Source organism: Asparagus officinalis, chromosome 7 (assembly GCF_001876935.1).
Source record: "Asparagus officinalis chromosome 7, Aspof.V1, whole genome shotgun sequence".
NCBI lineage: Eukaryota > Viridiplantae > Streptophyta > Magnoliopsida > Asparagales > Asparagaceae > Asparagus > Asparagus officinalis.
The window spans coordinates 143107624-143118003 of NC_033800.1; the positions used below are offsets into that span (position 1 = coordinate 143107624).

General features: G+C 33.3%; 1 protein-coding gene across 4 annotated transcripts; it reads right to left on the reverse strand.

The window, feature by feature from the left end:
* On the reverse strand, nt 303-10275 carry LOC109848963 (NAP1-related protein 2-like). 4 transcript variants are annotated; one of them, XM_020418705.1, is made up of 11 exons: nt 10011-10275; nt 9113-9235; nt 8963-9013; nt 8726-8797; nt 8511-8624; nt 8365-8426; nt 2447-2507; nt 1867-1923; nt 1631-1687; nt 745-776; nt 303-683 (listed from the first exon to the last, which is right to left on the reverse strand). In XM_020418705.1, exons 1-11 carry the CDS (start codon nt 10131-10133, stop codon nt 665-667), a joined length of 771 nt encoding a protein of 256 aa, XP_020274294.1. In that variant the 5' UTR covers nt 10134-10275; the 3' UTR covers nt 303-664. The 4 variants fall into 4 exon arrangements, with proteins under 4 accessions (XP_020274294.1, XP_020274296.1, XP_020274295.1 ...); XM_020418707.1 differs by having other exon boundaries at nt 1652-1687; nt 10011-10264; XM_020418706.1 differs by lacking the exon at nt 745-776 and having other exon boundaries at nt 303-706; nt 10011-10272.

Genomic DNA, 10380 nt, shown 5'->3' on the forward strand with positions numbered 1-10380 from the left:
TAGGAGTTAATTTATACCCAGGGGCAAGTAAAGCTTAACCCAAAACGTGGAAAGGAGCAAGCACAGTTTGAGCCCCCAATTCTCTTGACGTTTCACAATCCACAAGCTAAAAATTAATTGCTGCTGTCACAGAGAAGGATGCAGTAAAATTCTCTTGACGTTTCACAATCCACAAGCTAAAAATTAATTGCTGCTGTCACAGAGAAGGATGCAGTAAGATGATAGAAGAGCATGAAATTACACAAGCTAAAAATTAATTGCTGCTGTCACAGAGAAGGATGCAGTAAGATGATAGAAGAGCATGAAATTAACACAAACGACTCTCATTTAAAATGCTATAAATTAAAGTGGGGATTACAGAACATGGTCCAAAATAAGGAAAGCTGACGCTTAATGAATACGGAGCCTTGCGAAAAAGGAAAAAGGAAAAAAGCGGGGGAAAACAAAACAAAACAGAAGGCAATCCTCAATTCTCTACAAGACCAGAAGGCCAAATAAAGTTTCTCCGTGAAATGACCCTTTTCATTTCCCAGTGAAAATGTGGCAAAAACTGAAGCCAACACCGAAACTCCTTGGAACTTTTAACTTACATTATACTTTGCCAGAATTTGAACAGAGTAGATTAGCTATGGAGAGTACAGTCCTTGAATGAAATGTTTCTCGATTATTCTTCATCATCATCGTTCTCATCGTCATCACTATCCTTCTGCCAACAAAAATTGATTACCGATTCATTGAAACTATTCATCATCGTTCTCATCGTCATCACTATCCTTCTGCCAACAAAAATTGATTACCGATTCATTGAAACTATCAGGAGGAATTTACAAGAAGAATACTATCCTTCTGCCAACAAAAATTGATTACCGATTCATTGAAACTATCAGGAGGAATTTACAAGAAGAAGAAAATCTAGAGCGCATCAAATCCACCACAAGCAAATATAAGCTCAAGCATAAAATAAAATAAGCTGGTGTACAGAAAGAAAAAGACTTGATATCAACACAGGACCTATTTCCGGACAATGTAGATCTTAGTCTTTGGAAATATTAGCTTCTCTAGTCAGGATTCAGGATCTGTCTACTTTTTTAAATACAAGACAGTAGTTTCAGATAAAATTGGATATATCATGGAAGTGCGGTTAAACTCACTAGAGTCAATGCCATATGTCAACTCGACATTAAAAAATACGCATGAATCGGTTGAACTCCTAAGCAGGTTAAGAGAAGCAATGAAGTAACATACATACAATTTATATAGGAAAATTTTAGTAGGTAATGACTACAAGTAAGTCACCAAAAAACAAAAAGATATTGTTCGTTATATTATTTATTAATGGTGTGAGAACAAATCGGTGAACGAGGCATCTTGATTTGGATAAAAAGATTCCATTTATCTAAGTCAAATGCGAACTGGAATAAGCAAATGGTTCCAATTGAGCATATTTTACGTGTTTAACTGATAAAAAAAGATCATGCATAATCTGGAATATAGAGGAAGAGATTCCTACAGAAGAATTATAGGAAAGAGCCTATATACACACTTTTACACTATATGAAGATGGGAATATAAGAAACATCTCTCAACCAGAGAAAACAAGGAAGCCGATAATAAGCAAACAATTACATACATTAAGATTCTCATCATTTACCTCATCAATGTCTCCATCGAACTCCTCATCAGCTTCCTACACCAGTGAATCACATATATAAGTTATATTTGTAGAAAAAGAGTGATCACTATAAATTGGTTACATTGCTAGATTGGACATAGGCCAAACCTTCTACGCTTTAAGAAACCTTTTCCCTCAGCCAATTGTAAACATGTCAAAGAAAAAGAAAGAAAACTGAGGGCAAGAATACTCACATTATTGAAATACCTCAAAGGGTTGGGCCATAGATCTTCTTTTATTAGCTCTCCTACCTGTATTTCCACATTCAGATTCACTTAATGAACAAAAAATTGAGAAGCGAAAAAGCTTAAGATCTGGCCATTCCTCCACATAACTGACATAATTAATTGGGGGTAACTTCAGAAACCGATACATTCAAGAAAATAAGAGGAAATAAATCAAGTAACAGAGAATTGTGACAACAGATTGCAGATAACACTACCAAAGAAAATCAGGTTTTCTTCCATATCAGATTAGAAGCATAAACAATGTTTGATTTATGTGGAATATGATATATTGGTTAATTTGTAATTTTGTAGAATGCAGCTGAACTGCATTAATTTCTCACATAAAAACAGGCATTAGCAGTAACCACCAAAATTAACATTATAGTTGAAAATCAAACATAAAGAAGATAAACGCAACAGATTGTACGCACTATAGTAACTCATCCGAATCTAAAGGATACAATTATATTTCTCATCTACTACATCAGGTTTCACCAAGTAAATCAGAGGAAGTTGCCCACGTTGTAAAATGTAACTCTGAGTTTACCTCATCAAAAACTCCTTCTAAAAAGCTTTTATCATGCATCTCTCCGAACCAGCTGAAGAAACTGCATCAAAAAGAAACATAAAAATGAAAACATAGATGCATGTAAAACAACCAAGCATCTTGAATTTAATATTCTAGTTTAAGCACAAAACCAAATGAATCATGTATCACTAGCAAGAAATGGCTATAAAGAATACATATGCTACAATACAAGAGAAACGGAATAATTGAAGGATAGATGATATAACTAATTTGATTCCAGTTTCCAATATAACTCTGCAAAATTTATTGAGATTTTTGACAAGCACTTGGTTAATATAAAATTATTTTTTTCATAAGTTACATTTTGCACTTGTCAGCAGTGCATGAAAACTTAGCAAAGAAACTCAACTGAAAGCCATGAATAACAGAAATTTTCAAGTATGCATAATCAATCGCCATTTGGTTAAAACAAATGAAAATGGACAAAAATTGTGAGTTATAGCACATGAAAAATAGACATTTTAAAATATGCCTAATTATTGTCATTGAGGCAAAACAGAGGAAAATGGCCAAAAAACGAGAGGTATAGCCCATGAAAATTGCAAATTTTGAAGTAAGCGTAAGTAACTGCCATTTGGTCAAAACAAATGAAAATGGTCAAAATCGTGGGTTAGTCTGGGAAAATCGTGAAATTTTAGTCGCACGGGATTACTTGCCATTGCATTGAAATAAAAAAAATTGACAAAATGTGGGTCAAGCGTTAAACCATGCAATGTATTGTCATTGAGGCGAAAAGAAGAAAAGGGATTAAAATCATATTTTGAAGTATGCATAAGTGCACAACATTATATGTTATTGGTCGAGAAGATAAAAAATTGAAAGAAAACATGGGTTATAGTTCATAATAATCATTATTTTTTAAGTATGCGTAACTAATATATTGAAACAAATGAAAATAGATAAAATTTATGGGCCATGAAAATTGCAAACTTTGAGTACGCCTAATCTAATGCTATTTCGTTGAAACAGACGAGGGAATAAAATTGTTGAGTTTGCCCATGAAAATCGTTACTTTTGAATCGCATGTTTATGTATTTTGCCATTACATCCAAACCAGCGAAAATAGACAAAAAACAGGGATATAGCCTTCAAAAATAGCGAAGTTTGAAGTATGCATACTTATCAGCCGTAGAGTCAAAACAAACGAGAATTCACAAAAAATGTGGGCTATAGCCCATGAAAACTATGACAACTGAGGTACGCATAACTAGTGACCATTACATTGAAATGCATGATAATGGACAAAAGTCATAGGCTATATAACTTATGACAATCGCGAATCTTGAAGAAAGAAAACTCGACTGTCATTGGGTCAAAATAAACGAAAATGGACAACATATGTGGGTCCTATGAAAATTGCTAATTTTTAAGTATGTAAATTAGTTGTCATTGGGGTCGAAATGAATAGTTGACAAAAAATAGGGATTATAATCCATAAAAATCACGACTTTTGAAGTACGCGTCATTAATTGCTATAAGGATGAAACTATTGAAATTTAACACAAGTCATAACCCATGAAAATCATTACTTTTGAAGTACAAATAATTAATAGCTACTGGGACAAAACGACAAAATAGACAAAAATCATGGTTATATCGCATGAAAAATGCGAATTTTTAAAGTACACCTAATTAAATGCCATAGGGTTGAAAAAGACCAAAATCGATAAAAAACAATTAATTGTCATAAGGTTAAAAAGCACGAAAATGACAAAATCTTTGATTATAGACCATGAGAATCATGACTTTTGAAGTATGCCTAATTACTTGTCATAAGATCGAGACTATCTAAAATTGAAAAAAATAATGAGTTATTGTCTATGAATAATTTTATTTCAAAGTATGTATAATTAATAGCAATCAGTTCGAAATGAACGAAAATAGACATGACTTATAGCCCATGATTATTGTGAATCTTAAAGTACACATACTTAAATGTCATTCGGCCGAAAAAGAAAAATTTGGATAAAGTTCATAGGGTAGCCCATGAAAATCATTAATTTTGAAGCACATATACCTATTTTGCCCTTGGGTCAAAAGAATAGAAATAGATAAAAATCGTGGGTTATTGCTTGCAACAGTCATGAATTTTGTAATACACATACTTATTTATCATTAGGTTGAAACGAACAAGAACCAACAAAATTTCGGGTTATTGCCCAAGAAAATCGTGAATTTTGAAGAACACGTGTAATAGTCATTGGTTCGAAAAACAATGAAAGAAAATCGTGAATGATAACTCATAAAAATCACAAATTTTAAAGTACGCATACTTATATACTATTGCATCCAAACAATAAAATTTTGTTATAAGGTTGAGACAATCTAAAATTGATCAAAAATTATGGGACAAAAATTGCGGGATATTGTCCATGAAAATTTTCTTTTTGAAGTACATATAATTAATAGACCTTGAGTTGAAAGAACGAAAATAGAAAAAAATCAAAAGTTATAGCCCATGAATATTGTGAATTTTATAAAGTATACCTACTTAAATGTCATTTGGCCAAAAAAGACAAAAATGGATAAAGTTCATGGGTTAGCCCATGAAAATCGTTAATTTTGAAGCACACATACTTATTTTATCATTGCGTCAAAAAGAATGAAAATTTACCATAGTCATAGATTATAATGCATAAAAATTGTGAACTTTGAAGTAGACATAACTATTTGTCATTAGGTCGAAATAAACAAAAATGAATAAAAATTATGGGTTACCCCATAGAATCATGAATTTTGTCATACACATACTTAGTTTCCATTGAGTAAAAATAAATGAGAACTCACAAAAATTGTAAGCTGTAGCCCAAGGAAATCGCCAATTTTAAAGAACACGTGAGTAGTTTTCGTTGAGGTCGGGGATAAAAAGAAAATGGAAAAAATTATGAATGATAGCTCATAAAAGTCACGTATTCTGAATTACGTATATTTCTATGCTATTGGATTGAAACGGTCAAAATTTGAAAGAAAACATAGGTTAGCCCACAAAAATGATTAATTTTGAACAAAGCATGATTAATATACATTCGGACAAAAAGAACTAAAATAAACAAAAATCATGAGTTAACCTATGAAAATTGCGAATTTTAAAATATGTCTAAATAAATGCCATTACGTCAAAATAGACCAAAGGGATAAAATTCTTAGGTCAGCCCATGAAAATCATTTAGACACGCATACTTATTTTGTCCTTGGGTCCAAATGACCGAAAATTGACAAATTATGGGTTATAACCTTTGAAAATCACAAATTTTAAAGCATGCATATTTATTCACCATCAAAATAAACAAGAATTCAAAAAATGTGTGGGTTATAGCACATGTAAATTGTGAATATTGAAGTATGCATAATAAGTGATCATTGCATTGAATGAACGACAATGGACAAAAGTCATGGGGTTACATTGCCTACGACAATCACAAATTTTGAAAAAAGAAAACATAACTATCATTGAATCGAACAAATGAAAATGTATGAAAATTATGGGTTGTAGGCTAGGTTACTCGGATACTTCATCTAAACTCCCATGTCTGTATCCGTAACTGTGTTTGTATCTGACACTCCTTGGACACGTATTGACTATATGCATACATTTTTAGACGTATACTCAATTATATAACACATGCTTTAGTTCAAGATACTTATGATACATTTCTTGAATGTATATCGTACACTTCGCCTCACTCATTGGACTCAGGACAGGTTTGTTTTAGCACATAACTAGTTCATAAATATGATTTTAAGGTGTTGTTTGAGTATCTAGTTCAAAAAATGAGCAGTTTTTCAATTTATAACCTACTCAAAGAAACATAAAAATAGTAAAAAGATTTTATTTCTCCTAACATGTGAATGAAAAACAATATCTGTCACATGTAGATTATTAATTTTAATATGTATGTACATAGTCGTGTCCCCGTATCCTAACTTTTACATTTTTGTTGTGTTCTGTATTCGCACTCGCATCTTTATCCGCACCCGTATGCGTGTAACATAGGTTGTAACCTATGAAATTTGCTAATTTTTAAGTATGCATACTAATTCCATTGGATAACAAAAGTTGGGAAAACATGTGTCATGGCCTATAAAAATCACTAATTGTGAAGAAGGTGCAATAAACTGTCATTTGATAAATAAAAAAGTAAATGTAAAAAGATCATGGATTGTAGCCCATGAAAAATCACGAATTTGAAGTACGCATCGTCAACTTCTATAAGGTCGAAACAATAAAAAACCGACAAATTTTGAGTTATACCTCATGAAAATCATTAATTTCGAAATTCTTTAAACCAACACCATAAGGATGTGCATGTCTATTTATACTTTTTGACTATTTTATATATATTCTCAAGCCTTAAAAAGTACTATTTATAAATAAAGTCATTTGGCATATCCCTTTGACTACAGAAGAAATTCAAGAAAACTAGTCTCATAATCCAAAAATAAATCATTGCTAAGGCTGAAGATGTTGTACCACGCTGCTAGTCTCAGAATCTATGAGACAAAGTTATCATCATGATGTTGCCTTATCAAAATAAGAGTAATAGTGACATAGATTAGATTAAAATTCATGATGAACCTAAATCAGACTGTTAAAACATATTTCAATCAGAAACAAACTCAGACAGAAGCCTTGACTAGGACTCGCTCCACATTCTTAATCGATACCTCCTAATAGAGATAAGAGCAATTAAGACATAGATCTGATGTGATTGAAATAAACCTAAACAGAACATAAACATCTCAGAGAGAATCCTTTCATGTGAAAATTTCTTCCTGTGATTGAAATAAACCTAAACAGAACATAAACATCTCAGAGAGAATCCTTTCATGTGAAAATTTCTTCCTCCATGCTCCTAACTTGGACCTAGTACATAAACATCTCAGAGAGAATCCTTTCATGTGAAAATTTCTTCCTCCATGCTCCTAACTTGGACCTAGTAGTAGTAGCATGAGTTGCTTATCTCAAGTTATAACTATTTTTCAGTTAACAAGCACCTGATGGTAATTATGACTGCATATTTGGACTTTCTACTAATGCAAAAGCAATTTCCCAATTAGAGATACTACTCGGCTTTGACAGATTGATGTCACATCTAGTAACATGTGACTATATGGTAACCAAAACAATAATCTCAACTTAATAATAATCCTCGACTTATGATGCCATTAGAGACTTTAAAATGGCATTAGGCAAATACTTTAATGGAAAACAATAGCCCAAAAATTTTGGTGATGCATGAGTTAAGAAGTATTGGATGTCTCTATTATGGTCATGTTAACTGACATTCCAGATTAATAAAGTTCCAACAAGTAAATCCAGAAGTGAGTATCCTCATCTCAAATGTAGTGATTAGTGGAAAAAGAAATTTTAACAAAACAATGTTTAGGAAGACTATGGCTCCAAGTTTTGCAATACCCACTAGCAGCTCCTCCCCACCAAGTTTTAAGCAGTCACAGTGAAACTAGATGCTAAAAGCTTATCTTATGCTGATGCCTGATGAGGATGGATAGATCTGAGTCATCAGACTAGTACGTCCAAATGCCAAGCATGACATCCTAGCATTCAATAATATACCAAATAAAACACTATTGTTTATTAAATCTTGTCCACAACAAAAATATGATATAAACTATCCCACTCAAAACTAAACCAATAATGAGGTGATGAAACCAGTGGGAATAAAAAAATAAACATGCCAGGGCTCGGAAGTCAACTAATGGACCTAAATGAAAAAGAATGTTGATTATATGATGCATTGCAAATTGATACAAGCTTTCATGTCTGGCAAGTTAATGAACTATGCCAACATGGAAGTAATTTCATAAATTGGTACTGAAACTGCCGAAAAGAACATCATGCAAAACTATGGACTAACCTTTCTTCAGTTAAAGGCCGTTTGGACCCCTTCTCATGTTCCACACCATTGGGGATACTCTTCTGGAAAAGGGATGTGTATTATTAGTTCTATATGTTACCAAAGAAACAATTTGTTGTAGATAATCTAGGATATGACATGCTTACAATGTCCTCCTTCCATGTAATTTTTGTTCCAGTTATGTTGGGTGTTCCTTCATCATCAAAAATGTATGTCTTTTCAAGTTTTGTTTCTTCAAAATAAGGGTTAGCAGAGAAGTTCTGGTCATTAGAAAATTGGAACAAGTTAGTACAAATTCTAGATCACTAATGGAGAGAATGATTAACAAAGACAATAAAATAAACTGTCAACGAGAACTTACAAAAGTAATGGTATAGCCTGACTTCACATCCTTTGAATCCTCCACATCTAAGGAAATCAAGTGCTTGAAAATCTATACCAAGAAGACTAGGCCTCAGCATAAACCAATGAGTAAAAATAGCAAAAAAGGTTGACATAAAGCTGAAAGGAACAAAGATTTGGATAGATTAAAAAATTCTAGAAACTGTATCTATATTATGTAGCAATCTATTATTACTACAGGTGCATTTTGACAAACCTTTTGATCTTCCTCAGTCAAGAGATCTCCAAGTGCAGGATGACTAAGGAACTGCAAAGATGAATATACAGATTAGACGAATGACTTATAATAGCCACAAAAAAAAATCCACATGACTGCAACCCTATCTAGAAATAAAAATTAGATTACCGCAGTCAACCAAAAGTCCGGAATAGATTGAATAATCTCATTCCTTCTCTTGTACACAGGCCTACGAATCTCATTATACTTCTGCTCAACCTCCAGAACTTTGTCACTGGCTTCTTCATTAACCTGTCAAATATAAATTATATTAGCAGAATGAAAGGGGGAAACATGAAGCAGTAAGGCGGAATCTTTTTTCTTTTCATAATTACTACTCTCTGCTTCAGTGCTTTTTATTACACAGGCCAGAAGAATACTGTGTCCAATACCAGTAATAATTTCTCCAGACTAATTCATTTTTTTATTCACACTCTATAATTACCTCTACTACTTCCATTGTGAATCTAAACAAAATATTAGATAAATAAAAATGGAAGATTCATAAAAAAATAACTAGGGTAAAAACCGCCTTTATAAAATAGGATACTTATACATAAACCATCTCTGAATGTCTATTTATATGTAAACCACCTTCAAAGTAGGTTTGTGCTGCAATCAAAGATCACCCAGACAAATTTCTTACTAAAAACCCAAAATACCCTTTAAAACTCACATACAAGGCTCGATACCCATTATGCTAATGTTTAGGTCTTGTTACCATGTACCTTGAACGTGAATTTTTAAACTTATTTTGGGTTTGTCTGTGAAAATTTGACTCGGAGGTGGTTGATTGCAACACAAACATACTTTAAAATAGTTTGTATATAAACTGAAACTCAAAGGTGGTTTCTGTATAATTAACCTATGTTAGGTGGTTTCTAGGGGAAAACCCTATGGAGTACCATCATCGAAAGCAGACACAAGGTACAAAGGTGGCACCTTTTTCCTCAATTTCGAAACTTTTTGGATAGCTAAAAATCAATTTGCAGAAATAATTACGATTAGATGTGAAAAATTTGCATACCTTCTCGAGTTCGTCTTGGATCTCCTGCAACTTCTCGATGGAGATCACGAGCTCTCCATCGATTTGCTCGTTCTCCTCTCCCTCTGCGACCTTGGCCTTCTTCCCTTTGTCAGCCGCCACCATCTTCACCTCAAAAACCCTAACCCTAAGTTACCGCCACTTGAGAGAGGAAAGAGAGGTTGATGAGTGAGCTAGTGAGAGACAAAAGGGCTTTAGAAAGGGTTTTAGCTCGGAGAGGGGTAACTTCGGTATTTCAGCTCCCCTCGGTCTCGTCACCGTTGGGTGCAGATTGGGGTTGAGAGTGGGCCCCACTGTTCAGTGACCAGCAAGAATATCGGTGAGGGGACTAACCCTAGTGTCAGGTAGCAGC